This window comes from Lemur catta, chromosome 12 (genome assembly GCF_020740605.2).
Source record: "Lemur catta isolate mLemCat1 chromosome 12, mLemCat1.pri, whole genome shotgun sequence".
NCBI classification, from domain to species: Eukaryota; Metazoa; Chordata; class Mammalia; order Primates; family Lemuridae; genus Lemur; species Lemur catta.
In genome coordinates, this window is record NC_059139.1 from 79,275,774 (window position 1) to 79,303,516 (window position 27,743).

The following is a 27,743-nucleotide window of genomic DNA, read 5'->3' on the forward strand; positions in this document are numbered from 1 at the left end:
GTAAGGAAATTTTATATTCTTTTCATATTGCTTTTTATTGTTTTTCCCGTGTTTAAACATTTTTAATACTGTAGTTGCAAGGTTTTTTTCATCCTGTAGATATCAATTTAATGCTTTCCCTTATTTTGGACACTTAAAAATTAGAAACAATGTATTTTGAACAATTTATTATAAGGAATACCCTTGCTGATGAACTATTGTGAGCATCTCTGATGATTTCCTAAGGATAAACTAAAGAGAGAGAAATTACTGAGTTAAAGGATATTATTTAAGGCAATCGATAGTTTGTAAAATGGTTCTCCCCAAAGTTTATATCAGCTTTTTTTATTTCTAAAGTGCTTATAAACCACTTTATTAATAACTGATGTGGTTATTTCTGGAGTATCTAGGGTCAATGTATCAGGTAGTATCTTGAGTCCTGTGCTGTGTAAATCTGGGAATTTGCTTCTCCCTAGTCTCCTATACCTTCCTATTTCCCCATGATCTTGGTTTCTAAATATTGGCTAACCATGTAGTAAAAGGGTATCCCTTTTTATTAATTAAAATTTATATAGAAATGATGTGAAAGCAATATTGGAAGATATCTTTGTCCCCAAATGTTCCCAATTCTTTTTATTATGGGAAGCCATAAAAACCATGATTTCTGAAAATTTTCTCTATAAACTTTGCTGCTAAGCAGAGCAATCAGAATCTCCTTTGGGTTGTTTACTGTTTTTGCAACAGTCTCATGGCTTTGTGCATCACCTCTGGAGCCAGTCTGTCTGGGCTCATTCCCAGCTTTGCCACCAATCAGCTGTGTGACCTTGGATAAGTTAAGTAATCTCTCTGAACTTCAGTTTCCTTGTCGGTAAAATGAGGAATATAGAGTACCTCTCTCATCAGGTTGTTATGAAGATTAAGTGAGTTAATATATATAAAGTACTTAGAACACTGTCTGGCATGTGGTGAGGGCTATTTACGTGCTAGTTGCTAGTTATTGTTTGCTATTTTGGGGTTTGTTGGGGTGGAAGGGGAGGAATTGGAGCCTAGCCTCTCTAGGCTTTGAGAAACAGTGGTAGTTTTTTTTCTTTTCTTTTCCTTTCTTTTCTTTTCTTACCAAACTTATGAGAGGGAACAGAAAAAAAAGTGGACATTCTAACAGTGTTCATTAGTTTATTAACACTTAACCTAGAGAGAGAGAGTGTGTGTGTACATGCATGCATGTTTTTAAATGAAAGCTTTTGATGTCTATTAAGGGCAGCCATTTTTAAAAAATAAAATTAGTTCAGAATCTTCCTTTGAGCAAGTTGGTTACCTTAGGAGGGAAGTGATCATTTTGGCTGTTGGGTTTCGGATCTGTAAATGAGTGTTTAAGTATGATGTTACGGCTAACAGTGTTTACTAAAATGGCCATTTTCCCTATAAGTCTGCCATGGGTGTGTCTTCATGCTGGAAGCAAGGCCCTTTCCCAGCTACATTAACTCCTTCAGGCATCACCACTGACTGACTCTCCTCATCACTAATTAGGACCCTGGTGACTTATAAGAGTTAAGTGAGACACTCTAAAAAGTAAGCGTGGGGAATAATTTGGAAGGATAAGAGGTAGTAAACAGCCTAAAGCATAGTGTCAGTGACTGTTCAAGGCGGCACTTCTGTCTGGTGTTCACTGTGAGTCTATAGGTCATTAAGAGGAAATGCTTTTGTTTTTGTTTTTGTGGTTTACTTCTGGTGAGAGTTTTGTTTAGTATTCTACTACCTTCAACCACAGAGATTAGGGTACACTGGTCTGAAAGAATTGGGAAGACTTTTTGTACATAAATATGGCAAGTGACACCTTGGAATGTTCTTGGTAGAGTGGTTTACTTTTTATCAGGGAACTTGTATCTTCTCTTCCCTTTCATTTCAAATAATCATTAATTGAGTCTATGTTATGCCTGTCTGTGGTTTTGAACAATGTATTGTCATTGAATGAGTTTTGGACTTTGCGTTTTGAGTTTATAGGACATGTTGGGATTTAGACATTGTAAACTTTGGACTGTATTATGTGGGCAATTATAACAACTAATATTCTACAACAGTAATTTGTCCTTTGCTTTCTTGAATATTCTGAGCATTTTTACCCGATTATGTATTTATCTGTAATGGTTGTCCAGTGTTAAGATGGGGTTGTTGCCAACTAATTTGATTAATGAGATATGGGTGTATAGCCTTTATTGTCTGGTTGCTGAGGTAGTCGTCTTCTATCAGGAATCTTTCATGTTCCAAGGAAATTCCGTGCAATATTTGCATATTAGTTTTGACACAAACATACGGATTTTTTGGGAGAAGGCATAACGCACTCTAGAATGCTTATAATAGATTTGACCTTGGATAGTGCTTTTCTTAAAATAGTGTCTGTTGTCATGATGGTTAAAAACTACATGGATGCTAATCCTTAAACTGTTTATTTTTTTACTGAGTGGCTCAGGGAAATTATATCCTAGCATTGGATTTGTTTTTATAGTCACAGATTATTTAAGGTATTGAAAAATAATAATTAGGCTGAATATTGAAGTTGTATGCATATAATGTGATATAAAAGTGATGGCTGTGGGACATACAGTAGTTATTTCATTTTCAAAGATGTATCTAATACTTTTAGATATGTAGCCACACAAAGCTATTGATTAAAAACTTAATTTCACTTATGTGGCATTAATGGAGTTTTAAAACTAAAAGTCTTGGCTTTTAAAAACTTGTCATAGTGCTATTTTCATATAGGTAAATCATCCCGTACTTGGAAAAAGTTATTATATCAAAGAATAGGAATTGTTCTCTGTCTTTTGAGGTGAGACTAGCTGAAGACATATTTATTATAAATGTTACTGATTTAAAAGCTTTAACTTACTGCTTGAACCTACTGGTAATGTGAATTTTAATACTGTTGAAAGCTATTTTGAATCAGAATTTTACTTCTTCTTTAGTATTTTAGTTAAGAACTTTAATAGTTGTCCTTATTTGTCAACATCAAAGAGGATATTTAATGAAAATGTGTTCCAGCAGACTTTTAAAATTTAAGTAGTGGTGATACAAAGAGAAATCACCAATATGCTTGTTTTTTGAAAAAAGAAAGCGGCAACACTATTCGGAGATGAAAACTATTTCTTTAAATTTCCTTGATTTTGGTTTTTACTGGCTTTTATAGGTTTTTAATAAATTTTTTAATATCCTTTAAAAATGACACTGTATCCTTTTCTCTTTTTTCCCTTTAGCGTATCTAATTCACCCAGTCTCTTTTATTCTTTTTGACAACTATAGCCATGTTTCCATTGTCGGGTTTTGGCCATGTTCTGCTCTGCGTCTCAGAACGTGTCCCTTGCGTGTTTCTTGCACTGGGGGATGAAGATGCAGCCCCCTCACCATCGCGTTTGCTGTCTCGCTTAGTCTTCTGATGCCGTGTATGCAGATTGCCTCGGTGGCAGCTATTTAGAAATCACTTCTCCATCACGTGTGCCTCATTGCAGTTTTATAGAACTAGCCACAGAGGGAAAGGGGCCACGTGTTTAGGACCTAGTCCCTCAGGTGCTGAACATCCCACGCAGGTCCACACGGAGCAGGTGGGTGGGCTTCTGCTCCGCAGCTCGACCCAGCGACAGAGGCCTCGTCTGCACCGGGGCGGGAACACGTGTGGCCACAGCCAGATCATCAGCGTAACGGAGGGTGAGAGCAAGTCCCGTCTCTGAGACCCCAGTTCGGACGTGTTGCCACGTGGGAACAAAATTCAGCAGATGACAAGCAAGGGGATTGGGAGGCTGCTGAGGTGGAAGCGGTGGGCTCAGACACCCATGTGGCATATGCTCCAGCTGCATTTCCAGGCTGAAGGCGAATTTTTATTAATTTTCCACGTTTCCTCTTCCTGTGTTGTGGGAATGACGACCTAGACAGTCACAGTGGGGCCGCAGGTGTTGATGATTTTTTAACCTTTTTCTTAAACACAGTGGGGGAATTTATAATGAAGTGCTACACCATGAGTCCTCTTTCCCAAAGAGATAAGGAGAATAGGTTTCGAAATCAGCCCAACTGACTTTATTTTCAATTTGCCTAGTGGATCTTTTTAAGGAGCAGCCCTCCCTCCCTTCCTGGTGCTCACCGAGGCCCCCGCTGGGTGTGTTTCCACGACCCATCCCTCTTTCAGCCTCCCCAGCCTTGTTTTCCTTTGGGAATATTCCTGGGGAACACGTGCTGTGCTTTGAGACGACCAGCCACGTCAGGATTCCCGACCTGCCTCTCATCCCTGGGGACGTGTTGAAGAGACGTGATGATCTCTAATACCTTTGGGTGCGTCACCGTCGTTGGGGGGTGGAAAAATAGGCATGAACATAACATTTCCCGGTCCTGATGGATCTTATCAGTTGCTTGTACTCATGTTTCTGTTGAATGTTAAAGCCTTGTGAAAAGCAGAAGAGCCACTACTGGGAGGCAGGAGATGCCACCTGGCTAGATCTGTCACTGTCGAGGCAGGATATGAGTGGCAACAAAAGTGTAGCCCCCCAGAGCACAGTGTAGGCAGGAGGAGAGGCCCGAGAGACACCTAGATAAGACAGATAAGACAGCCACATGTGCCTCAGGTGGCAGTTAAGAACTTTGGCTCTGCATCCAGACAGACTGGAGTTAGAACTCTGCTTTACTCTGTGTGAGTGACCATGAGGGGAAAAGTTTACCCCTCTCAGACTAATTTTTTTTCATTTGTAAAATGGAAATAATTGTACCCATCTCATTAGATTGTTTTCAGGATTCATTATCAGTGAGACAGTGTTGATGAAGAACCTAGCATGACACCTGACACATCATAAGTGCTCAGTAAATGTTAACAACTTCTGTTATTATTGTGCTGTCATTATTGTTACTATTCTAGTGTCATTATTAAGTACATACTGTAGCCTTAGCAGGGAAGCAGAGCCTATAGTCTAGAAGGATCTCAAGGTGCGGGGCTGGGGGAGGGTAATAATGTACTCTATTTCAAGGTAGCTGAAACAAATTCTACTAAGAGGGGCATTGGGCAGAGAAGGCAAATACTTGATTAGATAGAAGAGGGGTTGGCAAACTATAGCTGATGGTCCAAATCCACCCCCTGGACATGTGTGGCCTCCATGTTTGTATTAAAGAAAGTTTTATTGGAATGCAGCCATGCCTAGTTACTCAGGTGTTGTCCATGGCTGCTTTTGTGTTACAATAGCAGAGCTGAGTAGTTGCAACAGAGACCACATGGCTGGCAAATTAAAAAATATTCACTTTCTGGTCTTACACAGAAAAAGTTTGCCAACCCCTGAGTTAGAGAAGAGGATGGTCAGCAAAGGCGAGGAGAAGCATGCCCCAAAGTATTTCTTCTGCTTTTGCATCCAAAGCTGTTTTATGCTTTGCTCTGATTTTTGCTCATTAGGGTATGTGGTAGGCAGAGATTTAGGTAGACACAGACTAAGAAATGCAGATTTCTGTAGGTACAAGGCTTTCTGCTATGGCCCAAGATCTCAGGCTTCCTTGTATGAGCTTGCACTCCTCAGATTGAGGTGGAATTGCATATTGAATTAAATTTGTGTCATCACCTGTGAGTAGAATGGCCGTAGGAGAAACTTCTGGAGTGTCAGGATTTGGAATCATTTTCAGGGAAGCCAGTGAGGAGAGAATGCCCTTGTCTGATCCTCAGTGCTGCGTAACTTAGTCTCTGAAAAGGTGGGCATCTCGCATTGTGATTTATAATGTTCCATGACACTGTTGGTGCGGCTTGTCTCAATCAGGAAGTGAGGCTCATGTGTTTTATATTGTGAAGAAAGTATTTTATAGTTGATTGTTCTCTAACTCTGTATTTTATCATTAAATAAGTCACAGATTAAGGTGGGAGGCAGTAAAGAGTGTTTGTTTTTGTTTTCTTTTGGTCTAGAGTTCTAGCAGCATGTGTAATTTATGAATTTGCTTATTTCTGTTCCTAGTGATTAAAATTATGTTTCATGGAGACAGTCTTTTCCACTCTGAGCTGCCTACTGGGCAGCTCCCCTTGGAAGTCCCTCAGGGCCCTGGCTCAGCACATGCCAACCTTGTCCTTCCCCCCAGGCCTCCTCGTGGCTGCTGGCATTTGTCCTTGGGAAGGGCGCCACTCTCCACCTAGGGCCCAGGGAGGACCATCGCCGCTGTTTCTCCTCTCCTGCTCATCTCTCCCAGGAGATGGGTACTATGGATACGTCCTCCTCAGTGTCCTTGGCATTACCTCTGCTTCCTGCTGACATTATCAGTGCCTTCATTCTGGTGTCCAGACTTTGACTTTTTCCAGGTCCTTCTACAGTTTCTACTATATTTATAGTTAATGAGTATTTTATAGATGTCACATAGCACACTGTATGTTATGCATTATATTGCGACAATATGATATATACCATAGTATATCTGATATAAATTATATGTAATGTGTAAAATATATATAACATTATAGAAAAATCATGTATAGTATCATGTGTTTTACATGTCATGTATTTTGTTTATATTATTCTTACAGTAGACTTCGCATTTTTTTCTTTAAACTTACCACTTCTTTGAGCCTCATCTGAGATACCAATATCCATGAAATTATGGGTTATAGTGCAATTTCCTATGCTTTCTATAGTAGTACACAATAAAGTCAAACTGTAAATAAACAGCAGGCAGCCTAGACTCATCCCAGAGGAATACTGAGAGCTTCTTTTGGGAATTCCCATCTCGGTTGTTAGCCTTGTCGTTTTTAAGGTGCATTAATGTAGCCTCCCCACTTCCAGTTTGCTGGCTCTCCCCCACGCCTGCTGCTTTCTGGTGGTCCATCCTCTCTGCTGTTGCAAGAATGACCGCCCCTGACATAAACCTGATGCTATCACAACAATTCTGAAATGGTTTTATGGCTCTCTGTTGTCTCAGGGTAAGAGTTTATAATGCAGATTCCTGCAGATTAGCACAGAAATAAAAAACGACAAAGTAGAAGAGAACGTGATTCAAACCCAGTTTTCCTAACTTCTTATTAATGATTTTCAACAACCTGTTAACAGCTCCTAGCTTCAGTTTCTCATCTGTAAAATGGGGGTCATAGGGCCTATCTGATAAGGCTACTGTGAGAATTATACAGTGCTCAGCCCTGTGCCGGACACATAGTGATAGTAATCACACAAACTTAGCATTAGTATTGTCTTTGTTGTATACACCATCATTCACCATGACCTCTGTGATCCTTCTTTTCTCATATGTAGCTGGGAATGAGGCATCATGGGGTTTTTGTTAGGATTACATGACAGGTTTGGGGGGCAGTCAGGGTGGGAGACAGTGGTGAAGTGCTTGGTGCAACATGCGGCCTTTTGGGGCCCCTAATGGGGGCTGTTATTACAGTAGCGTTGATCATGCTCTGTCTCTCTTCTACATTGTCGGCTCCCTGCGGGCAGGTGTCATATTGGATTCAGCTGCACGTTCTCAGGGCTGAGCAGTCCAGTGACCAGAGCACCCATGGTTCCCGCATCTTGTGCGTAGTGGCCATCTGAACAGTCCCCGTGTCTGCATCTGTTGCGGGGGGACAGCCCTCCCTGCTCCTTCTTCTCAGTTTACAGAAGGCTAATTGAGGATGTGGGTAAAATAACATATCTTAGAGAAGGTAGTGTGGCAATCTAATAAACTAATAATAGTTTAATTAACATGCCTTTTATTAGCACAAACTCTTTCTACTGTTTTGCGTTTTTCTTTAAAAAGTCTTCTTTATCACTAAAGAAATTTAGCTTTCAAAACTGTACTCAGTTTGACTTTCTTTAAATAGATAATAAAATGAGTAGAAGGATAGTCAGATGTCATTGGTTGAAATCACCACAGTGCATTTGCTTCTATTCTTTATACCTGTACCAAAAGAGACAGATTTTGTAGTTTATGTATAAGATTTGGCTGAAAGAAATATGAAGACTAATCAATCCAGATGCCATGGTGCTGTGCTCAGGAAGCATTTGTAATTTTAGGAGGGTGGTGAGAATTAAGGAGCTCTAATAGGTGACAAATTAGCTTTAGATATCTCTGCTGATGAGAGACAGAGACCCCTTATCGGGCTTCTCTCCATTCCCTACAAGAGGGTTGGAGCATCTCCTGCTGTGATTGTCCTCTTCTGCTTCATGGTCTTTACAAAATACCCTCTGACTTTTTCAGCTCATCTCAAACGCCACCTCCTCTGTGAAACCTTATCTGATAATTTCAGACACTTTGTTATCTTCCTTTCCTGAGTGACATTCATATTTGTTTCTGGTTGTGCATAATGAGTGTTTAAGTCTCCTTGGGTTGTTTTCTGTGGATGTGCTTCACCTTCTCAAGGGCAGTTGCACATCTTTTTGCCCCCCAAGCTGTGACATGAGCTGTACCCTCGTGGGCTGCCGTCAGTGCTGTTGTGGAACTGAACTAGGGGCGGGGCGGGGCGGGACAGGAGCCGGTCCCTGCCTGTCATCCACATCCTTCCCCTGGCCGTGCCAGGACAGTGTTGGGCCAGGGTAGGGGACATCTGTTTGTGGTCCAGATTCCTTTTTAACCTGGAATAATATGGTGATGTTCATGGATCTGGACAATTGTAAGAGAATGACAGAGTATCATCCTATGATAGGTGAGCCGTGAGGTTAATGTTCTCTCCTGTATGTAATGTTTCCTATATTTTAATCAAGGTTCAGAAATAGCCTTTGGAAATGGCTGCACAACGGGTGGTGACTTGGAAGACCCTGGCCTATGTTTTCTTTTTGCTTCACATTATTATTCTGTAGTGCAGTCCTTGCTTTCCAGGGCTGTTAAAATGGGTTTTCCAGCTTTTCAGTTAGTCTTGAAGGTGACCATTGCTGGCATCCCTCATCTCTAGCACTCCAGTCAGTGCCATCGCCTGTCCCTCCTGTGATATACAGCCGGTGGAGAGGTTTACTGAACACAGTGAATTTTAGTCTGTGTTAGCTATTTCTCAGCTTGAACCTGAGTCGGAATCGTTCAATGTATAGGTATCTACATGAGATTATTGCTCCTCTGGGGAAAATAGTAAATCTCTAGTCTTGTGTTTACTCCCATGTTGGCATTTATGTTCTGTGTGCCCATGTGACTATATCAGGAGGCTCACGTCAGTCTGCGGTGAAGCGCTTGACGTAGATGCTTCTTCCTCTGGGTGTTAGAACAAGAAAGCTGAGGGAGAAAAGCCTCTGGAGACAACACTTTTCTTCCTCGCAGGAGTCGGGAATTCCCTTGCCTTAGGAGAGGCCTTTATTCCCCTTGCCCACTTGTGGAACAAAACAAACTTTCTACACAAAACAAATGGGTGGATGGCATCTGCTGTCACAGCTCTGGTCACATGTCCACCCCTGGAAATTGGCCACTCTGGGCATTAGCAGTTTGCTTCTGTGAAACCCCTGTGATTGGGCCTGCCTGTGTGTGTTCAGAATGTCTCTCTGGGCTTTTGTGTTTAATATCACACCTCTAGTTTATAAAATTGTTTGCATGAACTTTTTGTCAATGTGTAAACCTTCTTGAATGGAGCAGATGAGGTGAATAGAACAAAGGAGTATCTTAGTGATTATGTGCCCATTAAAAATAAATACATAAATCTAAAGGCTCAAAGGGGAAAAAATGAGTATTTTAGAAAAGTGTTTTCTAATTTGTCCAGGTGTTAAGCTACAATAACTTAACCACTGTGTGACCTTTAGTGAAAGCACTGTTTAGCTGGGTTTTGTGCAGTCGTCTGAAGGATTTGGGTACGTTTTTCTTAGTCTAAGTCTCCTGTTCCCGAATTTGACCCTCCCTCCTGCAGTGGGGTCTGTATGTGTAGACCCTGTGTTTTCTTATCACTCTCTCATTCATAGAGTATTTGGTGATTGTCTCAAATATTAAATATGGCGGCAAAGGTAATGATGAGATGAAAGTGATATTCCTCCAGGAGAATGTTAAAAGATTGCCTGAACATAAACAAGGTCTAAGAAGGGAGGTGAGGCAAAGGGGAGATGTTCGAAGACATACTAAGCCCCACTTAATGCTTTCGCGTGGGTGTGGCATAGGGACAGAGACCACAAACACGTGGAAATTTGTTGCACAATGTAAAAGAGAAGTCAGAATTTGGTATTTAATAGCTTCATGCATTATGACTATTTGGAAAAGTAAAATAACTAATATGTATAGTAGGTATCTACTGGGAACAAGCTCTGTGCTAGGGACATTGTATGCATTGTCTCATTTCATCTAAACTATAATTCTTATTCAGCTAGTGAGTAGCAAAGCTGAGAATCAAATTCAGATCTGTGACTTCAAAGGTTCTTTTTTCTTTTTTGAAGCAAGACCTTTACTGTTAGGTGTGATTTTTATCTGGAATGTATAAGAAAAGTTGTACTATTTTTTGTGTCAATTATAACCATAAAAATTTATGATATTCAAACATTTGGTGTACTTTCATATAGATGAAGGAGATAGTTTTTTCTGAATTTTACATTATGTTACCTTCAGCTCACCACAGCTGATTTTAGGAGACTGTGATAGAACAATCTTTATCCATAATTAGTTGTTCCATGAAATATGTCTTATTTAGTCTTTTTCATCTGTCTCTAGGGGTTGTTCAGAAAGAGCCCCAGTGATGGGATAGAAACCAATACTGAATTATCCATGAAAGTGAAGTAGAGGATGGGGAAGAACACTGATGACTGTAATAAAATCTGGATGTTATCTGAGTCTGTGCCACAACTGTGCTCTATTTTGGGATTCCCATCTTAACCCCCTCATTCAGGTCTGAAAACTTTTTCTTTGACATTCTTCTCTAGTGTAGCCACAAACCCAGCCAAACTAGTGGCATGGTAGTCCAGGGAAAGCCCTCTAATCATCTCTGTAATAATACTACTTGTATTCTAGTTGCATATGGCCAGTAGGTTTCTTCTCAAATGCCAGTGCCTATAAATTGGTTGTAACTGTCTGGAGCACAAGACTGAGAGTGAGTCTTCAGGCCTGTGGCCTCCAGCCCCTGGGCTATGGACCGCTCCTGGTCCGTGGCCTGTTAGGAACCGGCCGCACAGCAGGAGGGAAGTGGCAGGTGCGAGCCAAGTTTCATCTGTGTTTACAGCTGCTCCCCACTGCTCGCATCATGGCCTCAGCTCCTCCTGTCAGATCAGTGGTGCTATTAGATCCTGCATTATGGTGAGTTGTATAATTATTTCATTATATATTGCAATGTAATAATAATAGAAATAAAGTGCACAATAAATGTAATATGCTTGAATCATCCAAAAACCATCTCCCCACTCCCCCACCCCCAGTCCATGGGAAAATTGTCTTCCATGAAACCGGTCCCTGGTGCCAAAAAGGTTGGGGACTGCTGCTTTAGGCCACAGACGGGCTGTCCTGGAAGGGACCTGACCAATGGATCGTGTCTGCCACGACTGTAGGAGAGGGAAGGGCGTGGCAGCCTGTGTGCACACGTTTGCCATCCCTTTTCTGCCATTTTAGGTATAATCTATGTCCACTTCTCTGCGCAATTAAAGTATGAATCTTTAAGTAAAGAAGTTCTTCAATTTCAAAAATAATCATTACAGAAACAATCTTAATTATGTTTTTTTCTACATGTACAGATCTGTCCCTGTCTTAGACAGTTTATTTTAATAAATATGGAATGAATTTGGTGACTTGAAGTGCTCTATTTTACAATATTAAAGATACGCGGATGTGTTGCCCTATTTTGTTTTTGTTAAAATTGGTGAGTCTGAAGATTTAGTAAGCTTGTCAGGCCATCAGTCTTCTCTCCTTCCTGCCTGTGTTTGTTCCCTTCCTTCCTTTCTTCCATTTTCCTCTTTTTTTCTTTTGCTTCCTTCCCTCCCTCCCTTTTGCTGTCTCCCCTGTATTTCTCCCTTCATAACACCATAGAAGTTAGTCCCTGGTCACTAAAACCTTACATTTGTTGTACTGTTGCATATTTGAAATTTATAAATAATATTCACTGTGATTTATATAACTGACACCAACCATGGGGATCATCTTCAATGCCTGTAGCATTGAAAGCTGTGGAAGAAGAGGCAAGTTCCTTCACGTGGCATGCCAGGTTCTTTGTCATCTTATCGTACCCATTCCTTCAGCCTCATTGTTCATGGACAGCCTGTGTGTGCACACACACATTATAGGAACGTTCTTCACCTGTTTGGAGAACGAAAGACAAAGCTGTGCCGTTCTTTCAGCCTTCTGTGCCTTTGTACAGGCTGTACCTTTTCCCTAGAACATAATGTGCCTTTGGACTCAGCCACGTGCCTTTGGGCTCAGCTCAGGTGGCCCTCCTCTGGCAAGCTTTTCCTGACCCCACGGGCTGACCTAGCTGTCTGTCTTCTGTGTTAGTATCCTGTAATAACAGTAATACTAACGTAATGTATAGTAAATGATGATGATGCACGTGGGCAATATTTGTGCAGCCCCTTTCTTGCTAAGAGCTAAACTGGATTATCTTGTAGTTGTACAACAACTTAATAAAGTAGGTGTTATATCTTATTGAGGAAAATGAAGTGTAGAGAAGTTAAGTGACTTGCCCCAAATCACACTCCTTGGGAGCAGTGGAACCTTTCCAGACAGAATTTTGAATGTTGATTTACATGGATTTTTCTCCCTTGCATTATGAATTCCTAGATGTCATGAACCATTTCATTGAGTTCTGGGTCTCCACGAGGGGCTGGTATATGATATAGGCTCAAAATGATTGTTCAGTTACATTTGATTGAAGTCTTATCTTTAAAAGCTATATCTAGCCTTTCTATCACTTCTCCAAGCTTTGGTGTGTAGAAATATATAATCAACTGGCTTTCTTTCTTTAATTTTCCCTCAGATTTTTGTATATTGCTGGCTACTTTAAAACTCATATACTCTCAAATCCCACTTTTTTGGAAGCAGCCTTAGTTTTGAATTTAATATGTTCAAAACAAATACAGAAATTTGAAATCGCTGCCAGGATTTATTTCCCTTATTCTTACTCTATGTGTTTCTAACACGAGCACCTTTGGCACAGAAGGAGGGACAAGTGACGCCGTATGTAAGTTAAAGGAGTAGTTAACTAAAATGCCAGCAGATACGTTCTGTCTGCCTCTTGGAATTCTTTTGCCAGTGGGCAAGTTCTAGTCTCCGTGTACTACTTATCAACAAGGTTCTTCTTTTCGATAGAGAACCTGCATTAAGTATGTAGATTTTAACTCTCTGCCTTCCTTCCTTTTGGACACTCTACCTTTAGGACGCAGCACGTTTTTGTTGAGCCGGTTAGCAATCATGGAATACTTCCTGCATCTGTGTCATTCCCCATAGCATTTAGGGTGGAAAAAAATGGAGCCTAATGCGTGTTCTAGAGAAAAGCAGACTTCATTGTGGCCACTTAGTTATTTCTTCTTTGATCAAGGCACAGCACTGAGAAGGAATGTTTGTCTGATTTTAAATACAAAGAATACAAATTGAGAATCATTATTAAAAATCACCAAAACTAGCCCTGACCAACTGGTCTTACCATGTGGGTATTCAGAGCTAGTCTCCATGATTTGGACATGGCCAATTTTGGCAGACTTACCACTTTATTCTGTTATGTTGTTTTAAAATCAGGGAAGTGACTGTTAATATAACAACATAAGGCAGCCATTAAATAGTAAAGTAGAATATTTTTAAAAGAAGGTTTTTGGAATTAAATGCTAAACTACAGTTTAGTGCATTTTTGCTTAACCTTGACTGTCATCAAACTGGGTTTAATATGTTTCGTAATGCTCTATTCTAACTTTGAGAGCTTAGCTTGGAAAAAATATATAAAAAACAGCTAAAAAAAATATTCCTTGTGGTTTGTTCTTAGACTTTGGGCTCTGGCATCACATGTTTCTGGCATGTGTTCCCAGTTGCCAAGACTCTGAGCAGTTGAGCTTGAAGAATCATTCTGGTGACTTTCTTCTTTCACGGTCTCTTCATTGATTTCAGCTCTAACAGAGCCTTTTTGTTGTACAGGAGACAGAAAAGAAGAAAGGCCCTGCAGCTTGTAGCTATGAGGGAGACTGAGACTAGACTCCCTGACATTTCGGAGATGTTTATTCTCAGAGGCTCTCTAGCTTTTGGCCCATTAGCAGTAGAGGTTTTTTTGTTTCTTTCTCCCCACCATCCAGATTTAATCTATCATAGGAGAAAAAGAACATTACTTTTAAAGTTGAAATATCTTTCATTTTCTTCCAAGTCTCGTTACCCTCCCTCCATCTGCAGAGGCAACCGCCATTCAGAAATCTGTGTGCATCCTTCCAGTCCGTGCTTTTATATGTTCACTAAACAGGATTGTTGTGTTCATAAGTGATACAGTTTCACGTAGATGCTATGCTGTACCTATTATTTTACAACTTGCTGTTTTTCCCCACTCAACATTATATTTTGCATGTATAGTTTAGTTCATTTACATTTTTTATGGCAACTGTTATTTTTGTACCTATTTCTGTCATTATTTTGAGTTTGTAATGTTTTCACTACTTCTATCTTTCTCCTTTCTTTCCTTATTTTGGGTGATGTGAAGATTTTTTAAAATTCATTTCTTTCTCTAGTGGTTTAGATGTTATGCAATTCATATCCCCTCTTTTAGTGGTAACTCTCAAATTGTTAGCAAATGTGTATATTTAACAATGTTTAAAGTTGATCAGAATTTCTATCCTTCTTCTGTATAATATAACCACACTTGGAGGCTTCATTCTGTTCTCCCTTCCTCTGTTCATCTCTATTATTGATGTTTAGAATTTTATTTACACCTTGTGTTTTCAACCTCTTTCAAATTAGTCATTATGATTATGTTGAAAATTATAACTATTTACAGTCAATTTTTGTTTAGACATACTAGCATGTTAACTTGTTTCTTTGTTCATCCAGCTTCCAGTTCCTACCTTCTAGTTTCTGTTTCCTTCTTTTTTTTCTTTTCTTTCTTTCTTTCTTTCTTTTTTTTTTTTTTTGAGACAGGGTCTCCCTCTGTCCCAGGGACTAGAGTGCAGTGGCATCATCATAGCTCACTGCAACCTCAAACTCCTGGCCTCAAGCAATCCTCCTGCCTTGGCCTCCCAAAGTGCTAGGGTTCCGGGGATGAGCCACCACACCAGGCCTTATTGCGACAGCACACTCTTTAGCTGTCACTTCTGTTCTCCATCTTTGTGTAGTCTGAAAATGTCATTCACACCCCTTCCCCGCAAAGATAGTTTGCTTATATACAGACTTCTAGGGTGACCATTATTTCGTTTTAGTACTTTAAAGCTTACAGTCACTATTCCACATTGATTTTTATTTTAACAATCTGGATAGAGGTATTTCTGAAATTTAGACATAGGATTAATGATTCTGCACACCTCTACATTAAAAAAGAAGATCAGTGAAATCTCACAGAGTTTTTGCTGAGGTCAGCACTGTTACTTGGAACATGAGACTATGCATTGTGTTTTGATAAATTGTGTTGTGATCCTTTGGTGGTTGAGGTATGAGGTATGTAAGTTTGTTTGGTCTTTCATTAGCTAAGACTGTTGGGTTTTTTTGAGAACTTGTATCTCCTTTTTAGTGTGTATGTGTGGACATGTCTTTTCTCCGTCAGTACTTGCTGCTGCAAGTCATTAACTAAATGCAATAGCTCCCTTCCTTCAATCAGCTGTTTCCTTCCCCATTGTATATTTTTGTTTCTCCTTTGCTGAAAGCTAGGGCCCTAGATAACCAAACTGGTCAAGACTATATGGGTTCATTTGATGTTGGCATTGGCATTGTCTCTGTGTTCTTCCTAAAAATGTTTTATACCGGCTAAGTAGGTCATGAGTGGTAGTATACTTGGTATAGACACAGGTTCTGAAGCCAGATTGCTTGTCTTCAGAACCATATTTCAGTACTGTGTAACCCCGGTAGTGCCTTAACCTCTGAGCCTCAGTTTCCTCATCTTCAAGATAGAGATAATTGTATTATACACCTACTTGAGTCATTGTGTGTTTTATATGAATTAAGACACATAATGGACTGGAACAGTGCCTGTCTCCATTAGCACGTGATGAGTTAAACACACTTTAAAACAGCTTTCAAGTTTTATCTCAAATACTGCGTGGAATGTGAGGTTCCATACAACTGAAGTTAAAAAAAAAAAGTTTTCAGAATGAAGAATATCTAACTTGGAGAAAGTCTAAACTAGGGCGTAGTCTATTTCTGTTACCACAGGACATTGAATACAGTGTGCAAGTTAATTTAAATATTTCCTTCTGCCAGAGAAGCAGAAGGTCATCTGCAATCATCGGGGAGTAAAGATGTCACATTGTAGAAATCATGATGTAAATTAAGGGGTAACCATTATTTGCTTTATAAATATTTCATTTGCTTCCAAATTTTCAGTACAGCCTGATGCCCCCATCAACTGATGTGAGTGCTGGAAGACCTGAACTTTAGCTTCAGGTTTTTCAGTAACTCACATTGTGACCATGACCAAATTATTTCAATTGCCTGTGCTTTAATTGGACTCTTATAAGGGCAAATGAGATAATAAATGTGAACTGGCTTTTAGCTAGCTTTTTAAGCACTTAAAAATAACTAAGGTGATGGTAATACATTTGAGCTATATAGCAATATTACTATAATGTTTCACATGAAAATGTAGAGTTTTTGTCATTTCAGATTAACTTTTTGAAATCGAATAAGTTAGCTCATATTTAAGTATTTCATGGCTTTAGGGATCACCAGGCTTATTTTAGTTATGACTTATTCCCCACCTACTTCCAAAAATTTGAGGATGCTTACCAAAACTTATAGATAATTAAAATAAACATGCCAATGAATTAGTAAGAAACTGACCATGGAAGAACTGTGAGTTTCTCATTTCCTCTGAACTTGATTTTCATCCTTTCTAGAAGCTCCAGTCATTGATGTTGGTCTCTGTGTCCATCCCTCCTTATCCTACCTTTAGGTAGTTAAGACATTTATTGGAGACCAGTTACTGACACAATATTGAAGTGAAATATTATGAAAGTCACATCTGTTGAATACTGTCTTTCAGTCCTATCACTAGACCTCCTTAACAAATGATGAAACTGAGGCTCAGAAAGTATAGGTTATTTTTCTGAAGTTGCAGAGCTAATCAGTTGGGTTATGTCAGAATCAAACCTAGATCCACTTGACTCTAGATTCTAGAGTACAGACAACTAAGTCATGCACCCTAGTGTTTTCTGTGACATCATTTCTGTTGAGAGAACCAAAAGGGGAAAAATGATGATTCTAACTTTCTGGAGAAGTTCAAAAGTAACTTTTAGAGACAACTTGCATAAATTCCAGAACAACGTGAGAATAATTGCCAGATAATGCATCAACGTATATAAAATGGCTTATTGGGACCACAGGAGGTGTGGGCTCAGTTGGGAGAAGGCATGTGAAAGGGGTTAAGATTCTAATTAGGTCTTAAGAGCAGAACATGGATTTATTATAACTTTACCTATCACTGGATCCTAGTGGATAATTCTAGGGTTTTTGATCAGTAGATAAAGTTCTTGTCTAAATCAAAAGAGGAGAATTTCAGAAACTCATCGTTTTAGCAAATGACAAGAATTCTTCTTTCAAAAATAGGTACAGCTGTAGTTTCTGGAGTTCCTACTTATATTGACTTTGCTCTAATCTGTCATTTCTTACCAAATTCCCTTCCTCCTCTTCCACATCTAATTTTCCTATTTTCTACCACAAGTTTTCATTTTATTCATGTACTTGCCATAGGTCCGTGGAATACTGTTATTTATTCATGGGGAAACTTTTCCAGAGGTTAGCCTAGTGGGTGTTCCTTCATAAGAATCATATAATGTTGATATTGTTTTTATTTTTTAGTAGATGAGAAAACTGAAGTTTAGAATGATTAAGTGTATTGCTCCAAACCATTCAGCTAGTAAGTGGTCAAGCCAGAAATTAAATCCAGGCTTCTCTGGCTCCAAAATGTGTGTGTGTTTCCTATGAGTCACACTACCAGATATTTAGAGCAGTTGGTTGATATTTAAAAGTCATGAACAAAAGCCACTCACCCAGAAATAACTGTGCCGCTCAATGATTATTGTGCTTTAAATTCCAATATTTGAGATGCATTCCTTTTAAATTGTTGGCTGTTCTCTCCATAAAGGGTTTAAGTTAGTATTTTTTTCTTTTATAGATCTTTACATAGCACTTTAATCTATATTAAATGTAGTCATATGTTCAGCTGCTTAAATAACAGAAGATCCAACTGACAGTGGCTTAAACAAATGGGGTAGGTGGCTGCGGGCTCAGTGGCTTAAGATACCAGGGCTGGAATTACTGTGATTCTTTCGGCCTTCTTGCGTGGTCACAAGATGGCTGCTGCAGATCCAGGGTGAAGGAAGGGAAGGAAAAGGGCCATATCAGCCATGTCTGTCTTTTTTAACCCAAAAAAAGCAAAAACATTCTACTGAGCTCTTCAGTGACACTTTGCTTATGACTTCAGTTCAGGACTGTATCACTTGGCTACACATAGTTGCAAAGGAGTCTCTCTGGCAAAAGAGAAGAATGGGAATGGTCCTGGGGTAGCCACCTGATGATGTTGCCTACAGCATGTGATGTGTGTCCATTTCATTATTACCACTACTTTCCAAGATAGCAAAGGACACTATCGTCATTTTAGAGATGATGGAAATAAGGTTAATAAAGTTTGAATGACTTCCCAAAGTCATATAACAAGTTAACTTCCTATCTAGGATCTGAGCCTTGGTTTCCTGCATTCTAACAAGTTTTATTTTCTCCATACATTTCTCCCAGAGCAGAGTTGGCAAGGAAGTAATTAGTACTTTACTGCATTAGTTTTCAAATTCTTCCTCCTTGGATGCAGAGAAATTTCAGGGCAGCATGCGTGCACAGGGCTGCTGGAATCAGCATGAGGCTCCAAAAGAGAGGAGAGGCTGCAGGACGGGTGGGGAAGGTACGACAGACATCAGCTTTGCTCGTTGCCTCGGAGTTTTTCTCAGGGCTGGTGAATCCTGAACATAGCTCTTCTGTTCTTTTCCTCATGTGGTTTTCAGCTAAACGTCATGAAGGAAATCTCAACGAGACAAATTGAAAAGCCTTCTGTCCCTATCTGTTTGTCTTTTGACCTAGCTTGTGACTGGCAATTGTGGTCTAACTTTCTTGTTGATTGAGTCCTGGCAATGCCTTAATAAAGAAAAACCTCAGTATTTGGCTTGCCTCTGTAGTGTTTTTTTTTTTTTTTTTCCCACTCTGTTTCATCCAAATGCTAGTTTCTAAGGAAGGGAGCTCTTTTTGAATGAACACATTTCTGTGCATTTTTGTTTGGGGCCATTATACCAAAATGTCCTAAAAGTGAACTTGGGGAAGTTCATGGTCATGGGTTATATGAAGGTTCCAGTGGGATAGGCACTGTGTTCTATAATGTATTACAGCTTCCTCTGGCGACATCTCTGTATTCCCTCAGCATCTTCTTCACTCCTCTGTTATAGCACTTTCCAAAGGCACACAGTTAAATATAAAACCTTCATTTATACTGTTGTTCTTCATCAAACACTGAGAGACTTTTTAATTTTTGTACCCATAGAACTTTACAAATAGAAGCATTCAGTAAGTGAGTGAAAAAAAAAACAAAACAAAAAACCTTGGTTTTAGTGAATATTTGGTTTAAAGGTTAACCAAGAACTCTTGTTTATTTTTGTTCCTGATGTTGACAACAGTTATGTAATGTAATGGCTCAAAGTTTTGTCTTAGTAAGCAGAATATTTTGGATATAAATTGGATTCATGTGCTTACTTCTGTACACTGTCATTTAGAATGTCAGTCATTACTTTCTAGTTTTGCAGTTTTGCCCACATAGAGTTATTTGTTAGGATGTATTTGGATGTCTAATGACCTCATTCATTTTCATTCTTCCTTCTTTTTTTAACAATAATATTCCCTAGTTTTTATTACTAATTAATTTGAATTTATTTATTCACATGGTTCCGTAATAAAAATATTCAAGGTTATATAATTAAAAGTCTCCCTTCCTTTTGTGGTTTCCAGCCGCTCAGTTCACCTCCCTTAAGCTTTTTGTTAATTTCTGGAGTATTCTTTCAGAGGTGTTTTTTGCACATACAAATGCTCATTCTCTTCTTTAACAAAACTGCACAAATAATAGCCTATATTTTGCCACTCAGTACTTAAAAGGCTGCTCTCTTTAGTAACATATAACAAGTTTCCTCATCTTTTTTCAGTGGCATACTATTCCATTTTGTGGACATCTGTAATTTGCTTAACCCATTTCCCTATTAGATGATTTAGATTATTTGTAGTTTTTTGCTAATGTGCAGGCAGTGCTGCAACAAATAATCATTTACATTCACTGTTTTTCACACATGTGAATATATCGAGATGACAAATTTCATTCTAAGGAAATGGAATTGCATAGTCAAGGAGGATGTACATTTATAACCTGGTAAATTGCTCTCCTTAGGGTTCGTCACCAATTCACACTTTCACCTGCAATGTACGCAAGCATTAGTTCCTCACACATTCACTAGTATAGCACTTATAAAACTTTCAGATCCTTTTCAATCTGACAGGTCAAAAATGGTATCTCATTTTCCTCTTATGATTGAGATTGGGAATCTTTTTTTTATAGGTTTAGGAGCCATTTTTATTTTATTTTCCATGACCTGGTGCTTGTCTCCTTTGTTCATTTTTCTATTGCACTGCTTGCCTCTTTCTTAAAAATAGGTATGGACTTTTATATATTAGGAATATCGGTCATTTGTGATAAGAGTTGTGAACATTTTCCCATGGTTGGGTGTTTGTACTCTCTTTATTGTGGTTTTGGCCAGGTGTAGAAAACAAAAGTTTAATGAAGTCAAATGTATCAGTGTTTTCTTTTAAGGCTCCAAGGTTTACATTAGACTTTAAAAAGGCCCTCCTTTCTCTGAGGTTACATTATAATTCTTACATGATTTCTTTTATTACATTAGTAGTTTTATTTTCACATCTATATCTTTCATACACTTAGAATTTTTCTTGGTTTATTGGGTGCGAAACATGGATTCAACTTAACTTTTCTTCAGACGTAGTTGTCTCTAAATCATTTTTCAGTGAACTATACGTTCCCCCACTGGTGGAAGTGTCTACCTTTGTAATATTATGAATTTCCCAGTGTATTGAGTCTATTTTGGTCTTCCTGTTCTGATCCATTGAACTCTCAGTTATATTATATGCCAGTTTCACACCCTTTTAATTATTAATTTGTTTTAAAAACTATTGCTTCTGCTTCTCCCTTGTTACTGTTCCTTTTCAGAATTTTCCTGGCTCTCCTACTTATATTTACTTTTGTAACAAATACATGACTAAACTTATTTTACTCAGTGTGTATTTTTTTAAGCCTCAGATTTGCACTGAGCAGTGCTCTGGATTATTTTCTAGGAAGGAAACCCAGGATGTATAAGACAGTGTCCCAGACTGCAAGAGCTTGCAGCCGCATTGAGGAGGAAAAGCACATACAGAGGGTGGTTAGGGCTTCTGCACCTGAGGTCCTTCCAGAGCCAGCAGGTGACCTGACGTTGCAGCAGGCTCCTCCCACTAAACTCCAGACCCTCTTCTCCGCTGAGGACTCTCATTGCCAATTAATCTTAAATAATGAGCATGAAGTATTAATATGTTTTGGTTTTCTGAGCAAATATAAACAGTTGCACTGGAAAGTTCAAGCTTGTGGTGGGATATATTCTGAGGGCATATGCTGTGTTATCCCTGCAAGTTACTATGGACCTCTGGCCAAGACCACTTAACCACAGCTATAGAAATAAAGTAGATTAAACTGTTGTCTTTTTGCCCTAACATCTATCTTCTCTTAACAGCATCAGAATAAAAAATGAAGTTAGAGATGTTTTAACATTATTCCTCCAGGTTACTTTAACTCCTCTACAAGTGAGCTTAAAACAGATCCTATATATTATAGTAATTATATGGAATGTAGTGGGAATATTTCTATAGTTGAGTTTTAATACTTGACATTGGATGAGTTGTTGAATGACTGTGACGTTTAGAATGTTTGCATTTTCCATAGAATATTGAGCTCATTAGCATGTCTCTAAACCTGGTAAATACTATTTTACAGTTTATAATTGACAGCCCTCACCCTTAACTCCTGGGACAACACTTTCTTTCCTTCCTGCTTCACAGCCTGCTGCTTTTTAGATCTTCTTATGGCTTGACCTTCCAACCAGCCTCCCCATTTGGGGTTCCTGAGGACTTGGCCTTGAGTACTGTCTGGTTCTCTTCACTTCTCTAATTTTTCCTTTGATCCCATATAACTACCTAAATAGTGATGCCTCTCAAATTTATTTCAATAGTCCAGACTTCTCCTCTGAGTGACTTGTACATCTTTCTTCCTACTTGGCATCTCTACTCAGATGTCAGTGGCCAAAAGGGAACCTTTTCTTTCTCACTTCCCCTTCCCCCACTGCGCCCATGTACTCAAGAACTGTCATCACCATCCACTGTGTTTTTCAGGGCAGAAACTCAGCCATCTATGAGTCTTCTCTTTCTTTTTACTGCTCCCACATTCAGCCTGTCAGCAAGTTCTAGCAAAATCTTCAAATTTTATGTTCAGTGCACCCACTGTCTCCATTTCCATGACAACCCCCTCAGTCCAAGTCATGGGAAAACTACAACCAGTCAAACGCAGTAGAGCTTCCTAACTTGTATCCTTCCTTCCACACTTGCCTCTGTCCACCCCAGTTTCCCCAGAGCAGTACAGATAAGCCCTTGAAGCTGTAAATTGGATCACGTCATTCCTTTGCCTAATCTCCTTCATTGGGTTCCCCCTGCACTTGGAATGAAATCCTGTCTTGATACTATGGCCACCGAGAGCCTGAACATCTGGAGCCAGTTTGTCTCTTCAAACTTGTCTCCTTTCACTCTGCCCCTTGATCATTATGTTTTAGCCACTCTGGTGTTCCTTTATTTCCTAAGCATGCTACAATATTCCAAAGCCCACGTCCTGTACACATGCTGTTTGCTCTGCCTAGAATCTTCTTCTCTGGTGGTCGGCATGACTGGCTTTTCTCTTAGTCCAAGTCTTGCATTAAATGGTACTTCTCCAGAGATCTTCTCTGATGACCACATCTGTCATCTCTAATTTATTGTTATCTGCTTTATCTCTTGTTTGTTCCCTTCATAGCAATGTCCAATAACATAACTACTTTATCAAATTGCCTTAAGTTTGCTTTCTTGACTTTGTCTTTTTTTCCTAGCAAAAGATTGTTGCAGTAGACAGACTCTCTGTCTGCTGTAAATGCTGTCATATAGCTAGTAGGTAGCACAATGCCTGACACATAGTGAGAATTCAGTGCATTGGATATTTATTAAATAAATGAATAAACAAATAAGCAACATTGTGGGTAGGAATTATGTCGAGAGTAGCAGGAAATATTTCTTCCTCAACTTGAGCATTGAAATATATACTATAATAAATAAGACCAAAAATAAAACCATTTCAGGTATTAAGCCCCCCTCATAGTAAAAAGCAACTATGTAATAGAAAATTTTTCTCGGCAAGTTACCAAAGATGGCAGTTATATGGACTTCCTATGGAATTACAAAATTATGCTGCTGCAATGACTTATTATTGAGTAGGATATGTTCTCTATAAATTTGAAAAATGTCATAGATTTCACTTACATTTGCTTTAGTATTCTCATCTTCCATGAGCACATTTAATTGACATTAGGGCCTACCCAGGAATTACGGTAGTCATTATTAAATGAGAAATATCGAGGCAGTTCATTTATCTAGTATTTATTATCTTCTGCTAGGGAGACATGGCTCCTACCCTTAAGGAGCCTCACAACAAGTAGGGGTGACAGTCTCATAAAGAAATCTTTTTTGTCCTTTGTGGCAGGATCAATAAGAGGCACATACAGGAATCTTGATAGACAAAAGGAGGGAGTTTTCAGATTTGGTTGGGACATGGACTATATCCTAAAGGAGATGATGTGAAATTTGGTCTTGAAGGAATACAGATTTGCTAGATGGAGACTTTCCAGGCCATGGGACAGAATGTACAAAGACTCAGAAGCATGATTGGGATAGTGTGTTCTGGGATTTGCAGCCACAGAGAAATGTAAAGAGACTAATTAGGCATTGAGGTTGGAAAGACGGGCAAAACCAGATTGCAGAATGCCTTGTATGCTACAGATGTAGATGAGACTTTACCCATCAGGCAGTGAGGGTCCTTTGAATAATTTTAATCTTAACAGTAATGGATTATATAATTTACATTTTAAAGAACTCATTACAGAATGGAGGATGGTCTCCAATAGGAAGAATGTGGATGAGATCACCCAGGAAGGTACAGAGAGTGAGAGGAGTCAGAGATGGACCCCAGTAGAGCAGGGACACATTGAATGGGGAGAACGAGACTGGGATTCTTCAGAGTGGCAACAGATGAAAAAAACAACATGTCACAGAAGCCAAGGAAAGAGATCTTATTTAAGAAAGAAGGAATGACAGGTCAAGTAAGATAAAAATTAAGATGGGCGGATTGGGTTTCATAATTAAGGTGTCTTCAGTGACCTCAGCAAGAGTAGTGTTGGTTGGCTGATAGGGACAAGATCCACCTGGGGGATATTTGGGGCTAAAGGAGAATTGATAAAACAAACACAACCTAGGGCAGACAGAGCCAGCCTTGGTTCTCTTTGTTTTTGTTGTTTTGTTTTTAGTAAATGGTAGAGATTTGACTTTGTATGCTCTGCTGAGGGGAAAGAGGCGCAGGAACTAGGCTATCAGTGCAAGAGAACTGGATGTTGGTGTGACATTGCTTTAGACTCATGAAGCAAAAGAGAAGGGAAATAGGCGGAAAGGGTGAAAGGGTGCAGATATAGGTAAGTTTGTGGCTGCAGTTTAAGATAGAGGCTGTTTCGTCTGATACTGGGGGGAAATTGTGTGCTAAGAGAGAGGGCAACAGAGGTGGCCCTTGAGGAGAAAGATGTTATGGGGGATGAGGGAACAGTCACAGGGTGACATTGAGGGTCCAGCTAAGCTGGAAGGCATGGGGATGGGAAGGGGTGACCCAGTCCACCTGCAGCAGCCTGAACATCAGGTTCCAGATTGGGCGTTACCTGTGCAGGCCCACCAGAAGATAAAGGGTGAGGCTGCTGAGAATGGCAGTGAGATTATGGTTGAAGCGATGTGACACAATACAACCAGCCCAGTTAGGGAAGTGAGCAGAGGGCAGTGCAAAGGGGCCTGAACATAGAGAGTAGGGTGAGATTAGAGGAACAAGTGCATTGGGAGGGATGAGAGGGGGTGCCAGTCCTGGGAGGCAGGAGGCTGTCATAAGCAGTGTATTAGAATGATACATGCAAGTTGACAGTGCTTTACCAGTTACCTGGGAAGGTACTGATCCTGCATTTTTGCTGCTGTTGCCCAGAGTGGCATGGGGAATGCCTCTCTTGGAATTGTGCTTAGAATCTGCCACACAGCTCTTGACTATTCAGAGGCTTGGTGATTCTTAGTCCTTTTGGAGGTGGATTTGATTTTTGAAAACTGCTAAGTCATTCAGAGCCAAGTTTGATGAAGAAAATAGACAATCAAGCTGGATAATACCATTTTTGGTAGGAATGGAAATGTGGATTTAAAGAACAGTACTTTTTTTTTTTTATGTTACTTGTAATAGGCCCTGATAGTAATTTCCAAAGACAGCAATGACAGCATCTTTGGAATTTATATAGCTTCTCAAAACAAAGGTCTTTCTAGTGTGTGGGACTCTCAGCATTGCATCATGGTTTGCACCCCTAGCTTCCTGACCCTAAATGCCAGGAGCCCCCACAAATCCTTGTGGCAGACAGAAAAGTCACCACACTTTTCCAGATGCCTCTGATTGTCTGTGGACTGCCAGAGCCTGGTGGACCTGTTTACAGAAAGCCGGAGAAGAGAGGAAGACATTCTTTGCTGTCCCGTTTACTCTATTTATTTTTTTGCTTTTCTTTCTCTCTTTTTTTTTAATTTGTTTTTTTTTTTATTGTGGTATGAAGATTGACAGAAATAGGAAAAAGGAAACTTTGCTAAAGAAAGATTGAAAACAAATTAATAATACAAGGGTAGGCCATGGGAGAAGAGAAAAAAAGGCACAGAAAATAGAGTAGTCATGGGGAAGCTGGAAGAAATGTTGCTGCCACATTTGTCTGTGGTTTCTTGTGATTTTCTTTGAAACCAAGAATAAGATTTCCTGTAAGAACGCTCATGTGTTGTTGCATTATAGGGTATAACTGATTGCAGAAGTACCCTAAATAGATTTCACGGAGAATATAGTTAGAATTGTGTAAGGATTTAAATCCAGACTCAAAGAGAACAAATTCTTATAAGGCAAGTCCATTTGACTTCATCTGAGGGGGGTTTCATTACTCATAGGTCCAAGCCCCCATTTCAAAATGATGTTACTTACATGATTGTCCAGGAACGTGGACTTCAAAATAATTTTAGCTCCTGAGGTGCAAGTTTTTAATTCTCATTTTTACAAGGTGAAGTTCTCATTTTGTACAAATACCCTTTTCCAAAAATAGTGTACCTGGCTAGCACTTAAAAATTCTAACCTGTAGCTTGCCTTGATTGCTAAAAGTCATCTGTTATGTATTTTTAAAATCTGCATTAACACTTGTGGACCATTCATGCCATACTGAAGCTGATTTTCTACTTTATTTTTTCAGTTGTTCATGGTGGACAATGGAGCAGATGACTGGAGAATAGCCATGACTTATGAGCGTATTTTCTTCATCTGCTTGGAAATACTGGTGTGTGCTATTCATCCCATACCCGGGAATTATACGTTCACATGGACAGCCCGGCTTGCCTTCTCCTATGCCCCATCCACAACCACCGCTGATGTGGATATAATTTTATCTATACCAATGTTCTTAAGACTCTATCTGATTGCCAGAGTCATGCTTTTACATAGCAAACTTTTCACTGATGCCTCCTCTAGAAGCATTGGAGCACTTAATAAGATAAACTTCAATACACGTTTTGTTATGAAGACTTTAATGACTATATGCCCAGGAACTGTACTCTTGGTTTTTAGTATCTCATTATGGATAATTGCCGCATGGACTGTCCGAGCTTGTGAAAGGTAAGTTTGTTTCTTTTCCTGAGAACATAATTTGCTGTATAGTGTCTTCAAAAAGAAAGAAAACATTTTAGAGTTGGGACACATAGTGTCTCGCTCTTGAAAATTTTGGATTCTCTGACAGGCTTCTTTTAAATGATTGTGACAAAGTGTTTCTGAAGATTTTTGCATGGAGTGAATGCCTCTGCGATTGTGTATATTTTCCTTTCTAATTTGATCATTTTTTAATAGAAGACTGCCTTTATAATGTGTGTCAAAATTTGGAGACCTAGAAATTGTACCGGAGACTTCTACTGGAAATGTTAGTTTAATGGTAATACTGAATCATTTCTGTGCCTGATTGGTTATAAGCATTGTTTGTTGTTGAGCAGAAATCCAGTGAAAAGCTGTAGGTGCAAGATATTGAACTTTAGCGAATCTCTTAAAGTGGTTTGTGGATTTTAGTGCCTATTTATAATAGTGTTCACTTGATTACCTGATAAGGAGCTTATGGGTAGGCGTATTAGTTTTTATCAAACTTTCAGCAGTTAATGAAAAGAGTGTGTATTTATTGTCTGAAGACCGCTGGTGGTCTACAGCTAGACACATGCTTAGGTTTCAGGAGCTCTTGATGCTCAGTGCTCTTAGTCTGTCATGGCATTAATGACTTGGCCATTTAACA

At 39.4% G+C, this 27,743-nt stretch overlaps 1 protein-coding gene across 1 annotated transcript in view; it reads left to right on the top strand.

The window, feature by feature from the left end:
- Positions 1–27,743, top strand: part of KCNN2 (potassium calcium-activated channel subfamily N member 2) — a 141,052-nt gene that overhangs the window by 10,778 nt on the left and 102,531 nt on the right. Inside the window, exon 3 of the mRNA XM_045566025.1 lies at positions 26,667–27,085. Coding sequence (XP_045421981.1) covers positions 26,667–27,085 — 419 coding nt within the window. The remainder of the gene's footprint in view (positions 1–26,666; positions 27,086–27,743) is intronic.